Genomic DNA, 27800 nt, shown 5'->3' on the forward strand with positions numbered 1-27800 from the left:
TATTTGGTTCCCTTTGGATGGTACAGTCTAGGAAGGCATCTTGGTGCGTCTGGGTCACTGAGGATAAGTTTTTCAACTGACATTTCTTCTCTCCTTGACGTTTCTATCTTGGAACTCATTGGTAATTCTAACCATCCTCTGGCCCTGACTTGTGGGCATCCCCATGGCCCCAGCTGAGCCCAGAGCTACACTAAGGAGTCTGGCTCTGTAGGATCTTCTGTACTCTTGGACCTCACCGTCAGCTGGTGGCCCACACCTGAGGCTTGAGGCCTGAGCCACCTAAATCCCAGCTGATTTGCTTGCCTGCCTCCCGATTCTACACATTTCTTCTGCCTGGACTAAGAAGAAGAAGTATCTTCCCTTGAAGGATATTTCTCTAGATACTTACAAACCACTTATTCTGTGCTCAGCACTTTCACAATTTGGGGATTTCACAGATACCCTGACATCCCAGGGTAAGAAACCCTGCTCTGGGTGTTCCAAGTCTTCTCCCTTAGTCATTTCAGACTTTCAAAGAGCTCCCAAACAATGGCCTCTTGCACAGTTACATGGGCCTTAGCTCACATTGAGGGTGCCTTGTGATACAGACACAGTAGCTCCTTATTGAAACTTTGATGGAGATCTTCTCCAACCATTACATCCTTCCTGGGCCTCTTGCTGAGAAAGCAACAGGAGAAATTTCTTTCAGCTGGGGGACAGGGAGGGGAGAAGGGAGCAGAGCTTTGCTTTTCATGAACATGTAGTTTATTTTTATCTTAAGAGCACTATTACCTTTCTAAATAGTCATAATTCCCTTTTCTTCAAAATATTTTCTTTTCTTTAAAGGATACTTTGACCAGTTCTCAGGTCATACTCTACAGGCATGGAACAATGATCACAACCTCCTACCTTATCATTTTGATCGCAGTAGTGGCATCAGTGTTTATGAATGGGATTAAGCATTAAGACATTTTGGTGCTATTCTAAGACATATAGAATGTACAATTTGTTCCTATGTTGGGCTTAGTCAGCATTGAGTTTGAGTTCTGACTCAGCTATTTGTTATTTTCTTACTCAATATATATTTACTGAGTCTCTACAAAGTGCCAGGCAAGGTTCTGGAATCCAGGGGCCATTTGGCATGGCTTTTGTTCTCAAAGAACTTCCATTTCAGTCAGGGAAGACAGACAATAAACAAGAAAACAAACATATAAATGTGATTATTTCAGATTGTGATAAGTCACACACACACAGAGCTGTAAAAGAGAGTGGTTACTGGGGTGGGTGGCAGTGGGCAAGATTAGCTAGGTGGTCCTTTAGGAGGTGACATTTGAGCCGAGACCTTAACGATCAGAAGGAGCCATCCATGCAGAGACCCTGAAGAGCTTTCTAAGCTGAACTTATGAACAACCTATGTGAAGGCTATAAAGAAAGAAAGAAGCTGCACGAAGCAAGAGTGTAAGGGTGGGCTGTGGCTGGAAAGGCAGACAGGAATTAGGTCAGGTAAGACCTTGCCGACCATGGTGAGAGGGGTAAGTGTTAGTCAAAGCATGATGGAAACCGTCAGAGGGTTTTGAACAGGAAATAACATGATATGGTTTGTATTTTATAAAATGACAGGTTGGATTGAGTAGTAATGGTGGAGATGAAGTGGACAGTCTTTGGGATCTGCCATTGGGGTAGACTGAACAAATCCGTGTTGAATAAAGAAAGGTCCTGCTGATGGGCTGGATCTGGAGATGTTTGGCCTGAACGACTTGGTGATGGTGGTGTCATGCCAAATGCCTCTTTCAGCCTGGGGTCCTTACAGGGCCCTTCCCTGGTCAGCCTTCTACTTATCATTGGGTGGCAGAGTGACTTTTCTCCTAGCACTCAGGAAGGCCCTTCTGCATTAGATAGGTCCTTAACAAAAACAAGCGCGTCCTTAAAAGGAAGATGAGACTGTCTAGGGAGAAAACATTAATTGCAGTGACATCTCAGAACTATATATGTATATATATATATATATATATAGTTTTTTCGTGAAACTTCTGAAGATCTGAAATCTAAAGAGTAGCTTTTTGGAAGCCAGCATCACTGACTTTAGATGTTTTCTCTTAACTGTGCATACAGGGTGAAAAAGTTGGATATTTTAAAGCATGACTATAGGTTAATGAACACACGCTTTGATCAAAAAGCCAGCATGTCTAAAAAGCCTTACCTGTTCTTGTTTTCTAGTTCTGCGATCAGCTGCCTTTGTTGCTTATTTGCGTCAATGGTGAAGGAGATGTCAGGAGCACTTCTCTGCTGAGTCGGCTGCTGTAAAATATGTGGTTTACATTATTTAATCCTGGGAATGGGAACTCACATGCGTTTGAGAAGACAGGAACCATGAGATATGTAGACATGAAAGAAGAAACTATTTCTATCAAAACAAAAAAGGCAAATATGTAAAATTAAATTGCTATTCCTCTCCTAAGGACCAACTTTTCTGTGGATCTGGAGCACATCTCTGCAATGGAAAGCAGAACAGAATTCTTTTTGGCAGGCAGATACACCAAACATAGGAAAAATAGTTTTTTAGCTTTCTGACTTGAAGTCTTTGGGGAGCTATTTCATTCTTGCCACGCTGTCTCCATTGCAACTATTCTCTATGTAGGTGGGTTTAAAAAATGCTTCACTGTTGAGCTGGCTTCTTCTCTAGAATTACTGTTCAATCACTGTAATGTACAATGAAAAATTTCATCGTTTTAAAGTCATCATTAATACAAATTTCCTTTTGTTAATATACTTTTAGCATTTCTTTATTCATGTATGTTAATTTGCATTGATGGATACATAAATCCATATATACATACTTCTTCTACATTCATACCAACCAGCTCATCATTCCTGGTCATGAAACCAGCTTTAACAACTGGTACATAAGTCATAGCTTTCTCTATTCTTATATAATCACATATATATGTATATATATGTTCATATATATATACACACACACACACAAATTAACTCAACAAATTATATATATATATATATACACATACAAATTAACCCTTGACTAAATACACACACACACATAGACATGTATACAAATGCGGTATATATGTATTACAGAAATTCCTCAAAGTCAATATTTATTGTTTTTAAAATAAATTGAAAAATCACAACTAATCTTTCTACCAAAGAATGCCAAGCTTATAAAAATGGCACCAAGGGCCTAAGCCCGAAGACATGGGGAAACTCAGCTTGCTTTTTAAGGTCCAGAAACCTGATTGTAGGAAAGGTTAAGCTTGGCAAAGGTCTGGCTTTCATAAAGCTTTTCTGTGATTTTTAATTAGCATTTCTTTTGACAAAGAAGTGATTTGTTTTGCTAATGAAAAATCTGAGGTCCTATGTTTTATATCCTAAATGGCATTCTATAGCTAAGTTTGGCATATGGCAGCCTTGATCTGTGATCCAGGTTTTTCTTCTGATTTCATTATATAATTTTCTCTTTATAATATATATTTTACATATTGATGAAAGTAGAAACTCATCTGAGCCACTTTTGGATTTGAATCGTTGCTTTGCTCTTTACATTAGTTGATCAGGAATTATCCAGGGAAATCAGGTGTTGGGCTGGTTCAGCAATGTAGCAGAATATCTCACGGTATGATTTATGCCATACCAGAATGATAGCTGAAAAGTGAAAAAATGGAAGCAGTGGGAGGCCAGATCATTTTTAGGTCTTGCAGGCCATACAGCAGCAACTCTTCAGCTCTGCCGTTGTAGCACCAACTATAAGGATAACAATGAACACGCCATCCTCTCACTCAAACTACTTACAGACGAAGTGGACTCTGCTGCCAGTCTTGCCGCGTACCTGGCGATCAGCCTGTGCTCTTCATCAAGCCGGTTTGAACTCTCAAGCATACTATTGAGAGCAGAGCAAGAAGGAGACTGTTAGACAATGAGAAAGACTGATGTACTCATATTACCACCAGGGGGGATTTGCTATTTCAATTTTTCAGTGCAAAAATTTGAAAGCTATACAAAACCCTTTTAATGATCTCAGACTTGGAATCACAGCGTGATCTTATTTGTATCCAGGAAGCTCATTAATAAATCTTGTCTTCAGTCAATTCAATTGCCGTACTAGAAAGCTCCAAAGAAAAGTGACTTTTCTGATCAACATTTCTGATAAAAGAATATTTTCTCTTGAGTTTAATTTTATTACCTTTAACATTTCTATTTCCTTGTTATACTAGTACTACATGTCCAAAATAGGCATGTTAGAAAATATGGAAGCAAGATGAAAAAAACCCCAATTATGGTCAGCCTACAGTGATCCCCACCTCCTTGTATTCACACTTGTGTGTAATCCTTTCCCTTTGGTATGGTCTGAACTTACTGATTTGCTTCTAACAAATAGAATACAGCATAGGTAATGGAATGTCACTTCCAAGATTAGGTTATAAAAAGATCATAGCTTCCCGCTTGGGCATGTTTTCTCTCTCTTGAGCTCTTTTGGATTGCTTGCTCTGCGGGAAGCTAGCTAACGTGTCACAAGGCAGCCTGTGGAAAGGCTCATGTGATGAGGAACTGAAGCCAGTCAATAACCTTGTGAATGAATCCCCCGGGATAGAGCCTTCAGATGAGACTGCAGCCCCAGCCAACAGCTTGATTGCAACCTCATGAAAGTCCTTGAGCCACAGGCACCTAGCTAAGCTAAACCTGGATTCCCAACCCACCGTGAGATAATAAATGTTTGTTTTAAGCTGCTAAATTTTTGGGTAATTTGTTATGTAGAAATAGAGAACTAATATAATTCTCATCTAAAATATTATTACCCAGTAATATTGCCATTTGATATTTACTTCTGGAGAAGTGGAATTATAGTAGTGGCTTCTAGCAACATTAATGGGAATTGCATAGTGTCTCCTACAAATTTACAGAAATTGTTCATACTAGAATAAGGATGATCTAAGTCCCTAAAAAGCTAATGCAAATAGAAGCATTATCAACTCTCCCATTTTTCAGAAGGTCCGTAACTCAAGACTAAGTTTTGGGTGCCATTAAAAAAAAATTCTATGAAACACACCAATAACACTAATCCCCTTAATAGGCTAGTTGGTCATAGTATAGTTTATCAGTTTTTATGGTGGGTATTGGGTCAGAATCAAGACTAGAAACTGGCCCCTCTCATCCCCAAATAGACTTATATCTCCTCCAACGGCTCTTGTACTTAAGTCTGTTCCTTAAGAAAAGAAATTAATACTCATGATAATATATTAAAAATGACACACTTCTATGCCAATATTAAGATTGTAAAAATTATTCATTGCAAAGACTTGGATCCATATAAATTAACATACATTTATATTATTCATATGTACATTTACATATAAAGTAAACATACAACATAGTCTTCTAACCTTTGTTGTAAAGCAAGAAGATGAGTGAAAATCAATATTCAGAATATTAGCTATGTCACTTCCAAATGGCCCTTCCCTGGCTGGCTGAATCCATTACCGTAACATTTTTCCTTGTCGTTTGGAAGACATTCCTGTCTCCATTATCTCGGCTCTAGTCCATCCTCCTCACATGTAAACTTTACCTGTTCTTATCTTGAATTCTTCCAGTCTAGATTTAGCCATTTTCTCTGGGCTGTGATAACTACCTGGAATATTCCTAAAATTCTCTATTTACCAAGTCACTTCTTAATCCTCAGAAAACGAGTCTTCTTTTTTCTGTTGCTCCAATGAGATAATGCATATAAAAAGCATCAAGCTAGTATGATGCCTAGAACACATTAAGTGCTCAAAAGTGTTAGTTAACACAATATTATTATTTTGCCTCTTAAGCAAACCATTCAGATTCATTAATAATTGTTGTCTCCGTTAAAATGCCATCTACCATCTACCGTCAGCAACTATCTAGAGCAGGGCTTCTCAAACTTTAGTGCATACCCATATCACTTAGGGATCTTGTGAAAATACAGTTTCTGATTCCATAGTTGGGGGTGGTAGGGTAGGTTGGGACCTGAGAATCTGCATTTCTAACAAGCTTTCAAGATATGTTGATACTGCCCATCCAAGGACAACACTTTGAGTAGTAAAGATTTGGAAAGTATTGAAAATAAAATAGAAAATCTAAACACATGAACCCCAAATGTAAACCATACAGAAGAGATCATTTTTCATGAGTATTTAACTGATATCCATATAGCATATGTGATATTTTACAAACATTTCCTTGTGACAGAAAATTTTAGGATTCCAGGCTCACATATGTGTAGTATCAGTCCCTATGGATTGAGATTTCCATCAGCATACAAAAGACTTGGAGTAAGAAAATAATTTTAATAGTAAAAAGAATTGGTTCTGGAAAACTGATGCTTTAAAACAGATGTTTGTCTTTATAACAATGTCTGCACTCTGCAGTGGTTAAAAATAACTGAATTTATTGTTACAGCTTTAATAAGAAAGAGAAAGTTATACTGCCTTTGTTTTAAACATAAATTTACCCCACAAAGAAACAATTTAATTTGATTTTAACATGTTTATCATTTCAGGCTGGTGTTTAGAGACTACACGCCTAACTCAAGACAGTTTGTGTAGACAACAGGGCCCATTGTTCCAAGCCTAGGACCATGATCTGTTTGACTGCCTGAAAGTGACTTTGTCAAAAATATTTCTGAGTGTTTTGATAAACAAATAATTTTTAAAAACCTTGATTAAAAAACCTCATGATAAAAGTGTCCTTTATTGTGAATGACCAGAAAGTATAAATAATATGAAGGTTACATAGAAAAAGCCTCCTGGAAATGTAAGACGTGAAGTTATGGGATTCTGTCTAGTAAGCTATAACTCATACTTCCATGCCTTTCCTCCCTCCAGCACTGAGTGAATGAGGGGTGAAGTGATATATTATCCCTTTGTGCACACAAACGATTTATGAGTCCACATGTGCCATTTCAGTATGTTCAAATTATACAAGGGTGAATGAGGCATTCCTCTGATAAATTCCATTATTTCAAGACTTCAATTACAAATAGTTGAAAACGAATGGCCAATAATCCCTAAATCATTAAAGAAATACCAATTCCCACACTTTCTCCATCCCTGGTTATTCATTTCAAGACTTTATAATCAGTAATCTTGCTACAAGACCATGATGAATTAAAAAGTGGCTGCTGTGTAGACAGCATTTCAGCATGGGGAAATCTATTATTTTGAAAGCTCTCCACTTTCTACCTTAAATGCACAGCCAGTATGTAGTGCTAAAGATTTCAAAATGGCATTCTAGGCAATTCAAGTGGTCCCAGCTAAGCTAGGGCTTACTAAATTGTGATTTAGCAAAGATTTCTGGGATCTCAGGGTTTGTTCACATTTCTTTGGTTTCTCTGCAGTCTTGTTCTGACTTCCAGGCCTGGGAAAGTCAACCAAATCATAATGTGACCCAAAGGGCACCAGAAATACTTCTATGTTTTCTCTCACTATTTTCTCCCTTTGTCTGAGTGGTAACTGGAGTTTTATCACTAGAGATTAACTTTAAAGGTCATTAGACCTCATGTACTACTCTTGTACTAAATTGCAAATAGCTAACAGGAGGATTACTGCCTGAAAGGGCATTGTTAGTTGACACTTAAGTGGAGGACTACTTTGTGAGGTTATATCCTATCTTTTGCAGTTGGTTGAGAGCAAAATGTGGTGGGATAGAGCCCTGTTCAGGCCTTCTGGAATCAGAGAGCAGAAGAGTCAGGGTGGAAAGGAATGGAGTGATTCTCGGGCCGGAGAAGTGGTTTTGTGGAACCGAAGAATGGACAGGGAAATGAACTAACTCTCAAAGCTTCAATTGTTGGCTCTTTAATGACTGGTTTGAAAGGAAAAGGCAGGAAATCACAAAATGGCTATCTTCACAGATAATAATAATAAAAACTTACCATAATAATGGCTTCTCTATAGCGATGTCTTCAAACTCCTTTAACAAGACCCTGACTTGAACTATGTTATAACTAAGTGTCCACCAAGGTCATGTGTTCTACCTTCTACAAACTCTCGAATTCCTCCTTTTCCTTCTGTTCCAATTGTCACTGATTTGCTCCAGGCCAACGCCATCATATTCTAAAGTAGCGTAAAGCCCTCTCAACAGGTCGCTCTCATTTAGACTTATTCTTCCCTCCAATTCATTTTCTATCCTGCAGTCAGTACTCTTTCAAGAGTGAAGTGGGCTGTAACAATCCTATGCATAAAATCCTTCAATACGTTCTCATTTTTGAAACTCCTAAATAAGGCTTATAAGGTCCTGCGTAATATAGCTACATCCTTTACTAGGAGCCTTACCACAGCTAAGTTCCTCAAATGCACCACATTCTCTCTGCTCTCAACAATCTTTCTGCCTCCTCTGCCCACTTCCACTTGGCTAATTCCTCTTCAGCCTGCTGTTGGCTTTCACTGTCATTTCCTACCCTCACCTCCAACCTCCAAATTTGGGCTTATTGCTCCTCATCTACTCCATAGCACTCTGCATGGCAGTTATTGCAGCTGCTATCCTTTCATATTTTAATCACCTTTTCACTTGTCTTTATTCTTCACTAAACCGTAACTTCTTTGAGGACAGAATGGTTCAGTCTTTTCACCATTAGATCTTAGCACAGTGCTTACAATACAGCAGGAACTACCTAAGACTTAGTTGGACAAAAGAATAAATCAAGGTTAGCTCTCTCAGGCTTTCAATGTCATGGTCTTTGGCCTGCCTCTTCTCTATCCTTCTTGGCTCTGCATGTACCCTCAACACTTTGAGAAAATCAGAAGAATAGAGATGAATCACTGTACTTTAATACTAGCCATGCCATCTACAACTGAACTGTGAATTCACATTTGACAGTGTTACAAGTCGAGACATACTCTATTGCTGCATACAGATTTCTTATCTGCTTTGTACAGGTGCCGAAGTTCACAGAAATGTCATTATACTGGTTCATATTTATCAACATCAGATCTCCTCCCCACCAATCATGGCAAATTCTCTTTTGGTTCACATTTTGTTGTTGTTTTAAAGATTAGGAAAACAGACGGTGTCTGAAAGAGGTAAGCTCCCACTCAAAAGAAATGTAGACTCTTAGGAGGGGTGAATAACTGGTAGGGATGTTATAAAAGAGTGGGTGGGAGGTTCGACTGGATCATTTCTGGATTCAAATCCCAGCCCTTTCACTTACTAGCTGTGTGACTCTGGGCAGCTCACTTAATCTCTCTGTGCCTCAGTTTTCTCATCTATAGAACAGGGATGCAGTAGTAACTTACCTCATGGCTTGTTGAGAAAATTCCCATGTAAAGTGTTTGGAGCATGGTAAGAGTCAATGGAAGTATTCTTTTTACCCTTATCTCTAAAAAGCAGGTAATACTGTCTTGGTATGACTATTTTTGCACCATCACCTCCTTATCTATAAACTAGCTTTTTGTTCAAGAAAATATGATTGGGTACTGGCCAGTATTCTAGGTTATACCAAAAAGAAGGAAGACAGTTCAGTTGAATCAATCAAGGATTTTACGGAAGCAATAGGTGGTCTTCACATCTCTGATTTCCTCAACAAAGGAAGGAGTTAGCTTAGCGTGATAGACTTCTCTTCTTTCTCCTTGCTCCTGTGTGCAAAGCTGCCTACTGCCATGAATTTTTAATCAAAATGTCCTTTTTTGTGCAATTTATCAAGCAACGTATAAGACTATGTCTCATTCCGAGTTCTTTATTTTAGCAAAGTTGGAGAAAGAACGCTCTGAAGTTCATCCATTCAACAACATTGATGAATGTCCATGAGCTATCAGATCCTTTCTGTTATACTGTAATGGACAGGTTTTACAAAATGGGATTTTAAAAGCTAACTTATTGTATGCCTTTAATCCTTGTCAAAATTAAGTGAAGGACTAACATTGAGTTATTTCCTTGTGCCCAGTACTATGCTAGTAATTTACATCAATAATCTCATCAGATTGGTAGTGTCACTCTCATTTTGCATGGAAACTTTAAATGTATTAGAATCTATAACAGGGAAATGGACTCTTCTTAAAATTAATTTATGATCTGATGATGCTGAGAAGACCTCCATGGGTACAAGGCAGCCAATGCAGACATGTGCATGGTGGTATGACATTCTTCAGATTTCTATTTCTAGGATTCTAAGGAAATGTCTTTCTCAGAAGTCTAGTTCTATAACTAAAGCTCCTAAACATTTGCTGAAGAAAAGGAGCAGTGTTAACAAGGAAATGAAAACTCTTACAAAAGAGATACTGTCAGTAAGGACATAAGGATTTCTTTCTTCCTTCAACAGGCTGCAATAAATTTACATTTTTCAAAAGCAACAATATTTACTGAAAATGGTCAATCAAATCTTAGCCTACACATTAGAAGTATTAAAGGCATACAATTCAGTGGATTCAGAGTGGAAATGTGTTATTGGCTGAATTGTGTCTTCCTCCAAATTTATGTGTTGAAGCCCTAACCCCCAGGACCTTAGAAGGTGACTATGTGGAGACGGGGCTTTTAAAGAGATGATTAAAGTAAAATGAGGGCATAAGGGTGAGGCCCTACTCCAGTATGACTGGTGTCCTTACAGGAAGAGGAAGAGTACTAGGGAGGTACACGCACAGAGAAAAGGCCATGCGAGGGCACAGTGAGAAGGGAGCCATCTGCAGGCCCAGGAGAGAGGCCTCAGGAGAAACAACCCTCTTGGCACCTTGGTCTTGGATTTCCAGCCTCCAGAACTGTGAGAAAATAAATTTCTGTTGTTCAAGCCACACAGTCTGTGGCATTTTGTTATAGTGGCCTTAGCGAACCAATACAAAGTGGAAGAGATCACAGAGCATTAAAAAATGTTTTCTATTCTTGCCCTATCACTTTCAGTTCTTTTCTTTCGCCCCCATCAGTTGCTTTTGCCACATCAGTGAATTTCTGGTGCTCGTCTTTATCCATGTTTACCACCTCTATCTATGTCAAGCTTAATATCCTGCTTTTTCATCTACTTTATACTCTAACACTAAATGTTCAATTTAAGGGCCCATTTATAATCGGTGATTTTTTTAATAGTAAAAATCATTATTTTACTAGTATAAAAGATTTTCTGAGGACTTCTAACAATTTTGTTTAGGATGAGAGGGAATTTTATACCTATAGCACTATCAATATCCTACAACATCAACAGATGTTTATTGGACACCTGCTGTGCACCAGGCACTGTGCTGGGTGCCAGAGGCATGATGATGAGCAAGTCAGAGAAGGTCCCTGCCCCGTAAGGGGAAGGTAGACAGTAAACCAACCAACCAACCAGGCAATCATTGCAGTTATGGTAAGAATGAAATAGATAGTATATCATGATAGAGACTAATACAGGATACCTAGGTGGGGAGGTACTTTTAATCTGAGATTGGAAGCCAGAGAAGGAGCCAGTGCATGCGTGTGTGGAAGGAGAGGGCAGGGGTAAAATGGGGAAGAATGTTCTAGGCATAGAGAAGAACTAGTATAATGGTCTTGAGGCAGCTTTAGGAATTGTTTTTAGGAACTGATCAAAACTCATGTGACTAAGTATTGCGATTGAGTGGGGGGACCCCCTGAGAGCTAAGGATGAGAGATGGGTAGGCAGGGGCTAGATCACGCACACGCTTGTAGGCCATGGTGAGGCATCTGGTTTGTAAACTAAGTGCCATAGGAATCTATTAAAGAGTTTTAAGCAGGCAAGCCAATAAAAATCTAGACTTCATAAATGAAACCCAGAAGTAGGCATCAAATGTACAATTTCTTATGTTTGAAGAAAACATAGAAGCAAAACAAATTTTAATCTAGTTATGTGAGATCAGGAGTCAGTAACTAAATGACAGCAATCGATCATGACATGGAAGTACAGACTAGCCTTTAACTGTACCCCCTCCCTCTCTTTCCAGGGGGTCTTTTCAGAGTTGAGAGAAATATGCCAGAAGCTTCTGAATGTTAAGTATCAAGGATATAATGACAGTAAGATTGGAAGTTCTGGGCTGGTTTCTGACCCTTTGGTCTGCCTGCCGCAGCCAGTCCCTATAAACCACTGGCAAGCCCAGGCACTGGATAAACTTTAGGGAGGGCAGAAAAAGCGCTCACTATATTACATTTTGAGACGCCTTCTTCCCCATTAGAGAAGGTGCTCGAAAACCATTAAGGCTTTTAAAACTTCACTGAATTAGGAAGACAGCAGGAATTCTCCCCTGAGCTACAGTTCATTTATTTGGCTTATCTGACATGAGAACCAACAACGACACATGGTCTTTAATTTAGCGGCAGACTATTTACAAATGAATCGGTTTCCCATTGTGTTAAGCAGTTAGTATAGGGAGAAAGCCCCCACACAGAGTTAATCAGAAGCATGTATGAATAATTAAAAAAACAAAGCTTTTAATCAAGAACATCTATTAGATTCCTGTTTGTAGATCATCTCATGAAAGGTGCACAGACAGGGAGGCTGAGGAATAGGTGTGGAAAATAGATGGGACCCGGGTCAGAAGACCTGCGTGCAAGCCCTTGCTAGCATGTGACCTTGGATAAGTCACTTAACATCTCTGAGTTGGCATTTTCTTATCAGTGAAATGGAAATAATAATATCCAACCTTACAGGGCTTTCATGAGCGAATTGAATATTGTGTGGGAAAGGGCTCTGAAATTTTTTAAGTGCTTCCTAAATGTAAAATTTATTATTCATATTCTGGCTGCTGTGATGAGATACAAGAGACTGAAGATAAAATTATTGCCCTTTTGAAGTTTACAATTAAAATGAGAAATCACAATGTATGGAACTAAATACATAAATGGTAACTTATTAACAACCACCATTCCTATTACTAGTATGTGCTCAAATATTTGTTAAAATGAAAGAAAATAATATAGTAGAATATGCAACTTCAGGAAATAGATATGTGGTGGATGCAGTGTGGAGGAGTGCCCAGAAGAGCTTTCTGGAAGGCATGTGTTTAGGTAAGTTTTATAAGAGGCGATATAGCCTAGTGGTTATGAGCTTGGGATCAGGTAGACAATGGTTAAAATCCCGGCTCCACTGTTGAGTTGCTATGTGACTGTGGGAGAGTCACGTAAACTCTCTCTATGGATACCTTTACCTATCTGTAAAACGGGGATGATAGTATTTACTCTACAGGCTTACTCTGAGGACTAGGGGAAATTATGTAAATAAAGCTTTTAACACAGTGTTTAGCATGAGGCCAGCGCTTTAAACAATGGAGCTATTATGCTCATTACCATTATATATCTCACCATAGTTGAATGATGGTAAAGCACTCTAGCTATAATGCTGATAAAGGAGGTGAGACATCACTGCATTACTTCTATAATCACGGCAGGTGTGGGGCATTGCTGTGATCTAATTAAACAGAAAGGAAAGGGAAGGAAAAAAGGAGAAATTTGAAAGAGAGGTTGGAATCTTTGAAGGACAGAAAAAGCCTATGAGAAATATGGAGGGCAGCAGCTATTAAAACACAGTCTGCTTCATTGATCAGTCTTAAATTCTGCTTTGTTTTCAAAATACAAATCTCATCTAGCTTTCATCAAGTAGATGTGAGGTGTCTCTGCTAAGACAGGTTTACGGTCTTAAGTGACCATCAAGTCAGTATGATTTATCACTTGAGTAGGGAAAAGGGCTGGTAGTGACAAAGTCTGAGCATTCCTCTTCGGAGATTTCTTTGTTACAACTTTAATTAAGAAAAGGTCAAAGAAGAGTGGGTAGAAATAACCAGAGTGTGCTTAGAATTATGGGGGAGAGGACTCAGTGTGCGATCACATCACTGCCTTCAGACATGATTGAATCTATATCGATTACATTCTTCTTTGAAGATTACCAATACATTTTTTTTTTTTTTGTAATTCAGTGTTTAGTTCTATTGTTTCAGCTGCAGTATAACACTGGGGAGCCAAACTCATTGGGAATAAGATTAAAGCTATCACTCTTCCCACTTGCAGTTTTGAGAGGTTGAGATGCGAGAAAGACGAGAAACTGTTGGATCTACGAGCTCAGAAAATTTGAACAAAGATGGGCTTAGCTGAAGAGTGCATTTTATTGCCTTAAAGAGTAGGATGTGGTATAAAATTAAACTAGTAGGCTGGTTACATATTTTTAAAGGTACCAATTAAAATAAATATGTAACTATTAAAACAAATAAATGTTCATCAATGTATCACCTAAAATCATCTCATATACTAATTTTGCAAAAATAGTTCTCAGGTGTCAGAAGCAGGAAACAGTTCAAGGCAGGAGAGTTCTAGAAACAAAGTGGCTAACAATACCAAGTGGTGAGGGCGATGAGGACAGAGCAGTGGCCATTATGTGTTTGAGGGATGCTTTCTGTGAAGTAGCAGAGGAAAAGGGTCAGCTGTTTTAAAGGGAATTTAACCTACTGGCTCACTTAATAGTTATAACTGCAAAAAATCCATGAGCCCTTAGTTCAGAGAAAATTAGAGTTATTAAGCAAAATTGAAATATTTCTAAGGAACTGGTTTGCTGAAAGTGTTTGTAATATAGTAGTCTAAACTAGGCTGAAACAAATGATAAATATATAGTCTGTCCATTCATTTTCATTCAAATTGCAAATGTACATTTATCATTAAAACCAAGTAACTTTAACCAATGGGAGGAATCTCCTATGTCATGTCACAATTAAAATAGAAAGAGAAAAACTTTATGAACGCCTTTATCCTGGTACATAGGGCTATATGAATGCATACTTTTAACACATCTGAAGGTAAGTTTTGCATATTCTTGGACTTGAAAGCAAGCTTTATCAGATGGCTACCCAGAAACATTTGTAAGTAACAGAAGAGCAGAGAGACAATTTCTCCCATTGTTATCATTGTTAAGGGAATGATTTCCATGGTATGATCCCATCCCATCGCTTTTCTTCTTTTTCATTTCTATCTTAAGTGAATGGAGCATTGTTCAAATCAGGAGAAATATCCATGTCCTTGGAATAAGACATCACCATTGTGCAGTAATTGGACACGGCTCATGTAACACAGAAAGGACTGGTGGGACCCAGAGTCCTGTAGCCACCTGAATGCTAGGATTTAGCATGGCATCCATTTAAACAAGTTGTCCTTTTAACTAAGATATAAACAAGGATATGAATTCTAGTACATTACTGGGAAGTATCCAAACTAACGTAACAAAAGATGTCTTAAATGAATTAGTTAAAAAGTGCCTGGTGACATCTCTGGCATCCAGTTACTTTTCCCCTCGCTGAGACTGCTTGTCAAGACATCAGACTGTTCCCCTCTCTAAGGACAGTCTAGCAGCCAAACCTGCACTAACCATGATGGGTTGTTCCGGAGCATGTTGACATACAACCCGATGAGAACATGTTCATCAGCTAGCCTGTCTGCCACATTCAGGCTGTATTGTATCCTGAAACAGGGCAGGAGGAGAGAAAGGGTGTTGTTAGGAGAGGCAGACAGAAGTAAGCAGAGCAGGTAGGAGTGAGTTTGTGGTGGGAAAGGCATTTAGAAAATCAACCAAATAAAGGAAAAATAAGTGATGTTCTGTGAAAAACACAAGCAAAATTCAAGCAAAGAAATTCACAATTCTATTTCACTTACTTTAAAAATAAAGACTTCCATTTAGGAAAAGTTACTTTTAAGAGAAAAGATTTGCATTCTTCAAACCCCTAAGGCCAAGGAATTCATCTGTACAGTAAACACATTGAAATGGGTTGCAAGCAAAGATTAAGTATTCTTTGGAAAATCAAATCTGAAGCTTAGTCATTTTAAAAAAAGAAAAAGAAATAAGGAAAAGTGGAAAACAACACAGATGTGTCTACTTAAAATAACTACTTGGTGCTGTTAATGGGGTTATAATAGAGCTGCTTTTCTAAATCAAAGATGGTCTTTCAAACACAAAGCATTTTTGACAAAAGAAATCTCCATTTTTAGTCTTGTTAATTCAGGGTTCCAGTACACTCTGGCTTTCACTTACCCTTTGCCCTTCAGAAAAGCTGGAGCAGCCCTAGCCAGCAGTTTGTTCTGCTCTACTTCACTGTCCTTGGGAGGAGAGCTAGTTAATAAGATGGGAAAGCCAAGAAGAGCGTAAACACGGCAATGCATTCAAGAATAGAAACTGGCAACAGAAACTCCCCAGTCTAGATCCAAGCTCCACTTGGACAGCTCTCTTATTATTTTGAAATGTTCAAGATGTTTTCAGATTTCCACAGAATTGAACTAGGAATAGAAACCTGGCCTGAGAACCACAATTACAATTACATAAGCGACCATGATCTCAGATTTGACCTCTGCTATGTGCTTAACAAATAGATTGTATATGCCTAGACATAATGAAAACTCATTCAATGTTCATTACAGACTATCACATAAACAGTCCAATAGTTCACTAAGTCCTGCCAGCCTTTAGATCCCACTTAAGAAGTTTACTTCTCCAGCCTTCCCTATGTTCTAACTTTCTGTGTTGAATAGAAACTTGAAAATTACCTAGTTAGAGATTGCTGCCATATTAGCAGTACATTACTTCAAGCACAAGTCAGCTGACCCTGACTGTGAAGCCGCAAAGACGACTTTCAGAGAAACAGAAAAATAAACCTTCGAGCCTTATAAATATACAATCATATTCCTTGTGTCTATAACTGGTGTTATATACTGGGGTGTCTATAATATATCCTGAGTCCCATCAAGATAGCAGATTCTTGTCATTTTAGACTCAGTACGAGGAACACTCATTTGATTTAGTAATTTAAATGACAGTTTTAAAGTTTAAAATGTAGTTTTATTAAAGGACAAATAGAAATATAGATAATAATTAATAAAGTGTGGCCAAGCCAAAGTGACCCAAGATCTACTGGGCATGCTTCACTGGGAAATATGGCGTTGATTCTTAGTATCACAGTTGTACCTGTAACGTGCTTAAAGACAGCTTGCTCCTTTGCAGGTTAAGAATTTGCCCTGCAACACTGGTCTACCTAAAACTATCAACTCTGCCCCACCCCCACCATAAGAATACAAAAATTAACTGTCTTTGTTTGAATACCAAGTTTTTAATTATTGGCATTAAAATTATGAGAATTTACCATAAACTTTCCCAACTTTTCAAGAAGTTCTAAATCTTATATATATATATATATACACACAACATGATGTACATGATAACAATGTACAAAACCCCAGAAATTTATAAATTAATAGCATATTAGAATTATGCACATTATAATAGGAATTCTTATTTTATAATACTATATACAAGACTCCTTAAGTAGTGAGGTTTTTGATAAATTTAAAATCAAATTGATTTATAAAGAAAATGTCTAGCAGAGAGTAGGCCCTCATGTTTGTTGAAAGTATGACTTCACTTGGCTTTTCAAGAATGCACCTGTTACACAAAGTACTGCTGTACTTAAAAAGTACAACTGCACACAAACAAAATTGCCTTTAAAAATGAAATTATTAATATTCTAGGAGAATTTACTTTCCTGATGACTTTAGTGATTTATTTTTAGCATACTGATTCCCACCTCCTAAGACTATGGAAGCTGCCCATCAGGACCAAATAGACATCTAAGTCATCATAGTTGATGTTTTCCCAACATCCCACGGAAACAGCATTCCAAACCTTGTCTCCTGAAGCATATCCCTCTGTGCTCATTAACCAGTAACTACAGTCTCCCTGCTGCCGAATTACCTTCCCCCAACTTGTTTTTCATACTCAAGATTGAGGCGCCTACTACATAATTGATTTCAGATGCCTGCAAAACTCAAAACCCTGTGAAATATCAATGATTCTAGCCTCCAAATTAAACTACTTCCCTGCTTTGTTATGCTTTTTTGCCCCTTGAATCTCAGAAATTGTGGTGATAGTTCCTTAAATTAAAAGCCTAATAAATACACAGGTACAGGTACGACCTCTGATGCTGAATACACAGGAAGAAAGAAAGGATCAGTAGACAAAAGAAACACAAGAAGATCAACCATAAGGATGTGTTTATTCCAAATTTCTCTGGTGAAGACTTGTGGGAAGAAGGCAATGTGTCAATAAAGCTCCAGAAGTGCCATCCTACCACCTGGTCACTAGTACTAGCACTGGGGAAGCCTTGCTGACATCAGTGTGATGTAGGGGCTGGTGGTAGGAAGGGAGCAATTGACCAGATTTTCCTTTGGTGGCCTTATTCTTTCTTTCTCTCCAATTCATTGGGCCCCTCTCTCCTTCCTCTACTTTATTTGCCTGTCTGCCCTCTTCTTTTTCTTCCTTCTTCTTCCCGAGTCCCTTCTTTCCTCAAGGGAATGAGCAGATATTCTATGCAGACTATTTCTTTCCCCTTTATTGTCATTGTCTTTCCATTGGCCCTTGACAGTGTTGCTTTAAACTCTTTCATGTTCCTTTCCCTTCCCACATGAATTCTTGGGAAAACCAATTTTTGGAAAATATGGGGATTACACTATCTGCATTTATGAGTTTGTGGAAATAAACCATAATTTCATTTTGCTATAGCTCTCAATTTCTAGTCCCAGAGCATTTCCAAGTTTTGGTACTCACTGTCCACAAAGTTTCTGTACTTCCCAAACTAGCCTCAAATTCTTCTCCTCATCACCTATTTCTGGGAAGCCAAAAATATGACCATGTATAGAGGAAGCCAACGCATGACAAAAATAAGAAAAAAAAGCCGCTCTTTCAAAACAAAATGGATCAGGAGAACTGACTGGGAGGCAGGTTTCACTTAAAACTTGGGTCTATAAAGACTTCTCATGTGAACTATCTTCACCAGAATTTCTTCAGCGGCTCTTAAAGAGCTTGAAGAAAGGAAACAAAGTGAAAAAATTTTCTCCTGAGTTGTTGTGAAAATAGTGACAATATGTAGTTTATTATGATCTCTTCAAAGCAATGTACTCACACAATATTTTATAGAATAATTTAGACTTCTAAACTTTCATTTTGTAGCACAGTAGTCGCTTGGAGAGTCAGGTGATATTTCCAACTCATGTGGCCTTTGGGATCAAGCACATGGGAACCTAAGACCCTATTGAGAAAGGAGTGCGACTGGCATGTCAGTACGTCAGAGTGCCACGACGGCCTTCTCCAAACTCTAGCTCTAAAATCTTCTCCATCTTCTACTTGCCCTGTCTTCAAATTTAAATGCACTCTTCCTTTTAACCTCTGAAACTGGGAACTAGCTGGGGGTCCTCCTGAGCACGGGTGATAAATCTTTTCTAATCTGAGTTACAAAGAGAAGCAAGGCTACTATCCTTAAAATTCTATGTATATATACATATATTTTCTTTCTTATTATTGTCATTTTCTTTTCACTAGGCCCTTGACAATGTATAAGCACATCCCTCTGCATACATATTATCATTATTGGTGTGATGACAATCATTACCTGAAGGGTATGAAAAGGGAAATTTTGAAGTTTTTGGGTTCTGCTGAAAGAAAAGAGGCAGGAAATATTCCTTTAGACTATTTTTTTTTCTAAACAATTCTCTATTTTCTCACCAATTCCTTTTCAGACCTCTGAAAAATAGCTTATATAAAGATAAATGGCATTCTTCCAATAGTTTTCATGCACACACACACACACACAATGACCCAATGGGTTCTAGAAGGATAGAATAATTTCAAAACATTTTATATTTATTTATTTAAATTCATCCTTTAGTTCTGAAGAGTGAAACTGATGCCAGTATTTTTGTTTAAATGTAAACATTTTAGTGGTGTCCTAAGGTGACAAAATCATACAAAAATTCTCCCTGGATTTTTGCTTAAACCGGAAATATATTTTTAAAAACCACTTTTGCTTGTTGGATTACTATATTAGCCCTGATCAAAGATTTCTTTCTTTTACTGAATATGAAAGTAAAAGGATTTAAATAAAAGTCCTGGATGCAGTCTCACAGAGCAATAATATTATATAAATAAATTATGTAATGTGGAATAATTATCATCACAATGGCTAAATGGAAAAAGATATTTGAACCATGGCAAATTAAAAACAGATATTTTCACTTTTATCAATTCTTAAATAATCGGTATGTTTGTGTGGGGTTTGGGCTTGTGAAGAATGGCTTGTAAAGTTGGCTCCCTCCTCAAGTAACTGTGAATTGTGAATAACATTTTGCTTCTCACTATAACGAACACAGTCTAGTAACAAGGTCATCAAACTAATTTAAATACAATAAAAGAGTCCACAAGTCAGTTTTGTCAAGAGATAATTTCTTAAAAAATTCTCTTTCCCTTTCTTTTTCTAGCTTTCAATATCTTAGATCTGAAACATAAAATATCTGCCACATGCAAATCAGCAAAAAAGCCTAAAAAATAATCTAGTGTCCCAGGGGAAACCTAGTTGTCATCAATTCAGGCTGGCATGAAAGTCGAACCATCTTAAGCAGGTAGCATGGAAGAAACAATGAGAGTTCTTAGGTCATATTTGATTTACTACATTTACTATGTCGTCCTCCAGATATCACCAACCCATATCAATTGTATTTTTGCCAAGAGAACCTCTAGAACAGTTTACTGGGTGCACAGACAACAGCTAAATCAACTCTAGTAAGAGAATAAAGGTTATTGAAGTGAAGAAGCAGCTGACTGTGGCTTTAATTATGTATTAACATTTTAGTACAGGAAATAGAGTTGAGTGTGAAGACCAGTGTAACTCAAATTTGAAAAAAATCTAGCATATTAGTGGATTTCTGAAGCTACATGGAATAAAGAATTATCTGCAGAGAGCGATTATTTCAAATTTCATGAAATTTCGAACTTGCCCGAAAAGTGTGAGAAGAACGAAGAAATCTTCAGGTGGCTGATTTACAAGTTTTTCTATTTTATGATGTTGATTTATAGACTTATCTATTTTCCTGACTGAAAAGGGATGGGTTTTAATCTTAGAGAAAATTAATCATGGAGAAAACTTTGATTTTTCAGAAGCAAAGGCTGAATTCAGTACCTCAATTTTATTTCTATTCACTTTAGATTACCAAAGCACAAATGCTTAAAATTTAGTTTGAACATTTTAAGTTAGATTAAAAACCTAGGTTGCTAGGTAGAGAATCTTTGGTTAAGCAAAGTGTTTGGAAAAACGGAAAAAGACACAGTGAATTAGCCTTTCTGTGGTTGAAAACCCAAACCAATCAACCAACTGACCAACCAGTCAGCCAACAAAAATAACTCACAAATGCTGCCCCACTGGGAAGACTCAGGATTCAGGAGGTGCTTGGGGTGGGTGGTATGCCTTTCCCTTAGGCACTATAGAGCTGAATATAGTATTAGTAATTAACCAAGTGTTATTGTGACAAACCAGAAAATATCGTATTTGATTGTATTCAACACATTCTATGAGTCAGAAGCAATTTTCTAACATTTGAGAGAGTGATAAGAACTGGCTAGATGCTACATAGAATAGCCAACTTGATTCCTTTTGTGAGTGGTTACTGCTTTAGAGGTTGTAACTGTAGAAATACCTGTGAAATCTTTAAGTGGTATTTCTGATATTGGAGGTAAAAGAACCTAGCCATTCAAACTTTCAGAGCATCCTTATTATGGCTAATGAAGAAGATGGCCATAATTAAAGAAATTTTTTTACAGAGGAAAGGACTAGTTAACTCTCTCACATAAACTAGGCAAGGATTTTGGCAAGATAATTAAGATTTTTGAAAATGGGCATGATGCCAACAAAGATAGCAGATACTCAAAGGCACAATGCTATGGGCAGTGAAGGGTAGAAAGGGCCTTTTGGGCCTGGCTTTGTGTCAACACTTGCAATAATATTTGCAATAATGATGGGTTATCTTTCATAAGCTTAGATAATATTGCTGGCCCATCATACATAGCCCTTGGAGCTTCTTTCCTAGTGGTGGATGATAGATCTCCATTGATCCAGCCATTTTCTCCTATAAATTCATGTATGTATAAGAAAACAATCTAGGTTTGGGGATAAAGTTATGATCAAGAAAATGAATGAGGTGAATCAGTCCATGAATTTTGTTATTTGACCTACATTGTACCTAACTGCTAACCATCATTGAGCATACACACACACACACACACACACACACAAATACAGACTTCAAAAGGTTAATAAGGAGTGCCTTTGAGAATTTCTTTTTTTCTTTAAGTCAGCGAAAAGGGAATCAAGTACATAGCTAGAAATGGATATAAGAACAGGGGATGTGACAGACGGCAGTGGCAACCAGAGTTATATACTCGTAAATCTGTGTGAGATAGATTACTAGGATGTTAAAAGACTTCAGAGATACACCCTAGTGCCCTTTGAAGATGAAAGGGGAATGCTTGTAAAGGACTCCAGGTGAGTAATGCCAGGAGTTTGTAGCGAGGATTCTGGAGTAGTGATTTCAATTAATCTCCATCCTGCTTTATCTTTCTAAGATCTGTCACAATACAAAAGACTGAAAACTCAGGCTAAAGAAAATATCTGCATGGCAAACTTCTCTACTTTCTCAATGCTGCCTTAACACTGACCAACTCTGTTCTTGGCTTGTTTAGATTTTAGGTTTTATCCGATTTTAAAAGGGGCGGTTAGGTAGGTAGGAGTGAGGGCAGAGCTCTAGGTCTTATTTCTGTGGTTCAGTTCCAGTCATAGGAAGAACAGAACTTTTAACTCTCACCTACATTTGGCTTGATGGGTTTCCATCACCCTTAGTGTATGAGCATGGTTAAGAAATAAACAATGGATCATCACCAGGATCATAAAGTGATAGAAATTAAGCATTGATAGCATGAGACTCGTTTTGAACTTGCTACTTCAATGGGAATCAGACTGCCCTACCTGGGGGGGAAAATGGCCCAGGCCCATGGGGACAGAGAAGTAAAAGTCCTCAAGTCTTTTACTGCATTGTGGTCCAGCCATGTGACATTGTCCTGGCCTCAGTTAGTGCTGAAGATCATTCCAAGAGGCTCTTTAATTCAAGAGTCTAAGACATCACCATCTGGTGTACAGAAGCAGAGACTCATCCAAAGAGAAGATCCATCTCATATCTCATATATGCTGGTATGAAGACACGAAATAAAACAATTGGAAAAGAGAGGAAAGAGCTGAGATGGAACTGGTACTCAAGTTGGAACTTCTCGCAGACTCTCATAGAACCCCAGAAGACCTCTATCTCCACTCAGACATACTACAGGAGGATTTTAGTGATGGAGTAGAATGACTAGCAGTCTAGCTATGGAACTACTACTACGATTAGTGATTCAGGGCTGGGATACTGACCGTGCGTGGTGGTCGAGCTGATTTACATACAGCTTTATGAGCGAATGCTCCTCAGCCACAGGGCTGGATGCACTTATCCCCTCAGGTAACCTGAGGGATTCAAACAGTGAGACCTCATTAAAACCTCCCATGGACAGAGCAAGGCCCACTCAGAGAGGAGAGATGTTCAGTGTACACAGCTTTATTGAACAGCACCCTTAAAACAGAAACCAAGGCCAATCTCCAGGGTGATAGGAAGAACTGCAAACTTTAAACAACACGTCTGTGATTCACAGGGAACATTCCAAAAGGACTGAAAATGGCAAAAAAAAAAAAAAGGGAAATGGTCATATTTTGGATTAATGGGTACCATGCACCCTGGAGGAACCAGAACAGCTCAAAGTATTATAGGAATATTTTAGAGTAGAGGAAGCCATGTTATCCATCTAGACGCATCCACCATAAGCACCGTCCGAGCTGAAATGATATAAAATGACCTTCAGTAAGGATGGGGTCTATCTCTGATTGACATTTGCAGAATGCAGAGCTTCCTAATAAAAGCACAACATCTTTCTTAACATCACGCCAGATCTTCCTTAGATAGGTGCGCAGGCTCATGTCTCTCCTAGACTTCACAGTTTACGATTTTGTTTTAGAAAAGATGGTTGCATTTGCTGGTGGTTCTGAAAACGAGCGCTGAAAGGAAGCTACCGGGGGCCCAAACTATCTTATTTCACTGTGGATGTTCTGCAGTTCGGTTGCCTCCTCACTGCCACTTATTATAGACTTGTTTAATTCATAGGAAGGAAAGACCGTGAACTGCCACATTCTGTTTATTCTGCTAATTACAATTTTGGGGAACATCTTCCTCTCAGGTTCCTGCTGATGGGCAAATACAGGAACTCAGAAAAAGTCAGCAGTGTTCTAAGTCTCACTCTCTTTAATTCCTCACTAGAATGAACCAGGCTATTACAGTGAAACTGGAACCTCAGAGACCTCTTCAGGGGAAAGACTGATTATGTTCATTTTGTGAAACTTAAGGCTGGTTTTGGTGTTTTTTTTCCTACTGAAAGGTATTTGAAATCTCTGTTCAATTACTGACTCCCATTTTCCTTACCTTTGTTCCTGCTTTTCTGTGAGCCTTCTCCATGTATTTATAAAACAATTCTCTGGTGTTTTATTTGTGATACTTGATCAAATGACTGGGAGCACCTCTTGATCCCCACATGTTTCTAACGCTAACACTTGGAAAAGTATCTGCTTCTCTGTTCTTTGCTCACATGGGAGTGGGTCTTGTGCAAAAACATGAGACACATATCCGCTTTTTTTTTTTTTTTTAAGTTCTTGTTATTATCCTTGATTTTACTTATGTGGAAACTCCATGTCCAGGTTTGGTCTTCAGCCTGTAGCCTCAAGAACTCCAGAGTTCACCAAGAAAAGGATTCTTTTATATCTGGAGCTTTAAATTATGAGATGTTTCAGAAGTATATAATAATTCCCCATTGCATTTTGAAATTCCAATTTCCTGGCTTTAATGGACCATTCCAAGCACTATGAAAGTGACTTTCTCAGTGAAATAGAATGCATGTGTGTCAGTAGTAAAAGTTAAACCTATCCCATATTCTTACTGTGGGTGGATTGTAAATGCAAGTTTGCAGAAGTGACATTAATCCCCAAAACCATCCCACCTCTCTTCAAATGCATCCAAATGAATGAAATTGAAAACTTGTGACGGATATTTTCAATATAGTTTCCAACAATAATCTTCTGTGCTTGGCTTACACGTGAATATTTTTCTTGCCATAGAATCAAGGCTCATTACCAAAGAGAGGGCTTATTTTATAATAGAATTGGAACTTACCTCCTGGTAATAAAAGGACTTCCTGAGGAGGGGACAGAGTGGGAGAACAGGGTGTCATTCATGCTGGTCACAGGTCTGGGTGGCCTAAAACAAAGTACAGTGTGGATGGAAAGTTAAAAGAAGTAAAAGGCACAAGTTAAAAACTATCCACCATCCCTCGAAGAAAGGGTTCTATCTTACCCAGGATCAACATGAAATTTTACATTTTCCAATTAAATTCTTTAAGTGTGTTGGGAAGTTACATTTCCTTGAGAATATAGAATCTCTGTTAAACATTGGGTGGAAGATCTCTGGACACCACAGGAATGTTCATCCTTGAGCTTTGAGCCTTGGCATTTTATTGAGTATGATTCTCTAATGGAGTCAGGATTTTGAGGCAGCCTCACATCTACTGCCTTCTAAAGGCAGAAGCTCTGAAAACTTGATGATAATTGGAATCTACAACCTCTTGGAAAGAGAAAAATTCCTGAGGCTTTGGGAACTTCCCCTTGTGGTCCCCATGATGATGGCCCTCTCCCAATATGCCCGGTAGGGAAGGACCTAGTTGCAAGATCATATTGTGTGTTATGTGCTCCTTGTTTTGCGAGAAGATGCAATTAAGCATCACAAGGTTTTACTGAGTTTCTGTTATCTGGATGATCCATATGATAGGGCACATGGTGCAAGGCATCCCATAAACTTCACTTTTTTTTCATACGATGAGAGAAAGAAAACAGGGTTCAATATTCCTCAGGATTGTCCACAGCCCTAAATCCCGACGATATAATCAGGTCTGCCATTCCCTGTCTTATTTTTAATTTCATCCTGTCATTTTTTACCTATCAGTAACGTCTTAGTCCAGATGAAATGACAGAACTCAGATCCCTATCTCATTTTCAAGTGGTTTTTAGACTTATTTTAGTTTCACTGTAAGATATTCCACGATAAGATGAGATGGGATTCAGAGTTCAGAAGATGGAGGATGAGGCCGGGCATCATTTTGAGTCAGAAGAAATTTTGGCACTATAAATCTATATTTGAATTTGACAATATAGAATTTTTTGAAGATGAAACATTAATTACAGGAGCCTATACAATTTATTTGTGTTGACTTGATTGAGAGCCAAACTTGTAATGGTTTAATTTTTATCTTAGGAAGCCAGAGTTAATCTGGATTCTACAATGAAGAGATTCTAGGAAAAAGGCAGACTTATTTATGCCAATGACGGGAACGGACATGATGCTATGCGGGTTTTAAAATGTCAGCACCATATGCAAAAATTCATTGAAACTTTCGGTTCTGGGTACCTGGTGCTAAACTGTGTCCTAAGATTTTTAAAGACACATAATTGTTGGATGAGGCCAAAACAATGGGTTCACTATTTCATCTACTCTAAACATATTAGCTGAAGTTCTGAAAACTGTCTCAGTGTTTTGCATTATTTATCTAGGATGTATCTTTGATACGGGCTAATTTAAACCAATTCTGCCTTGAGCAGAAAACTTTCACTTTACAAAAAGGATGCTAATTTGTACAAAAGTCCTCTGTGAATTTTGAAAAGCTAGGTGTATCAGATTTTAAAACAATAAGCAGAATGAAATATCTTCATTGTGGCTTTGCAAAAAGTTGAAAAAAACCCCAACTTGACCAATATTTCTGGTTTTCTTTTGTCTTTTCAAAAAATGTCCCATCTTATTCTCTCTCTAGGATGTGAGAAAACAAGTGGATGTGGAATGCTTTTAACTAGCCTGGTAAATTTACTCTATTGAACCTGGTCACTGAAAAGCCGAATTTGTGGTTTCTTGTAAATGGCTTCAAGTTTACGCTTCACCAAGGAAATGTTGAACTTGGAGCAAAGAATGCTTAACCTTGGCACCAAATGGTGGCTTTCAAAGGGATTGAAGGTCCTATTTCCTCCATAATCAAATGGCATGATACTGTATCTAATAAAGAGATACCATATCTAATAAACCGAGGATTTTAAACATATTTATTCTTATGAGAATAGCTCCACAAAATAAAGTCACAGGGACCTTGTGCAAAGTTTTTTTTAAGGACAAGACCTTGGCTAACAACATTTTTATAAAATTGGCATTCTTCTGGTAAACTGAAAGTGTTCAGCTCAAGGAGAATTATTGTTTTATTTTATTGGGCTCATATTGGCTACAACATTGTGTAAATTTCAGGTGTATATCAGTATATTTCAGTTTCTGTATAGACTGCATGTTCACCACCAACAGTCCAGTTTTTATCCGTCACCATGTATGATGTGCCCCTTTACCCCTTTCACTCTCTCCCCACCCCATTCTCCTCTGGTAACCACTAATCTATTCTCCTTATGTCTGTGTGTGTTTGTTTATCCAGAATTAGTTCTGAACTAGCCTCAGGTCAGTCACTTGTTTTGTGTCTCATAACCACCTATTATTGTGATTATAAGTCTTTATAAGTACACTGGGGACTACTGAACTACTTACCAAGTATCACTTTTGTCAGCAAAAAAATAAATAGAATAGACTGTTAATCATGAGAACATTTACAAGCAATACAATAGCTAAGAACAAATGCCAAAATATCAAATGTCCTCTGTAAGGTGGCCTTTATGTGCCGATGACAATTTAGAGTAGTTGAATGAACAGCATATTTTAAAATCAGAAGTCTTAAATATCTCCCTCCAAAAAAAACACACCACAGACATGGATATCTGTTCAGGGCCCTAACATTTGAATAAAGAAACAAATATAGAGAAAAAGGTCTAAAGGTAAAAATAGAAGAAAATGCTCTGTTCTAACATAGACTAGAC

General features: G+C 38.0%; 1 protein-coding gene across 1 annotated transcript in view; it reads right to left on the bottom strand.

Moving 5' to 3' along the window:
* The window catches only part of DTNA (dystrobrevin alpha), a 164052-nt gene that overhangs the window by 29980 nt on the left and 106272 nt on the right, over nt 1-27800 (bottom strand). Inside the window, exons 10-14 of the mRNA XM_046671167.1 lie at nt 25021-25104; nt 15935-16012; nt 15275-15367; nt 3787-3874; nt 2180-2277 (exon numbers count right to left, since the gene is read on the bottom strand). Of these exons, the coding sequence (XP_046527123.1) occupies nt 2180-2277; nt 3787-3874; nt 15275-15367; nt 15935-16012; nt 25021-25104 (441 nt within the window). The remainder of the gene's footprint in view (nt 1-2179; nt 2278-3786; nt 3875-15274; nt 15368-15934; nt 16013-25020; nt 25105-27800) is intronic.

The sequence above is a fragment of the Equus quagga genome, chromosome 9, assembly GCF_021613505.1.
Source record: "Equus quagga isolate Etosha38 chromosome 9, UCLA_HA_Equagga_1.0, whole genome shotgun sequence".
Taxonomy (NCBI): Eukaryota; Metazoa; Chordata; class Mammalia; order Perissodactyla; family Equidae; genus Equus; species Equus quagga.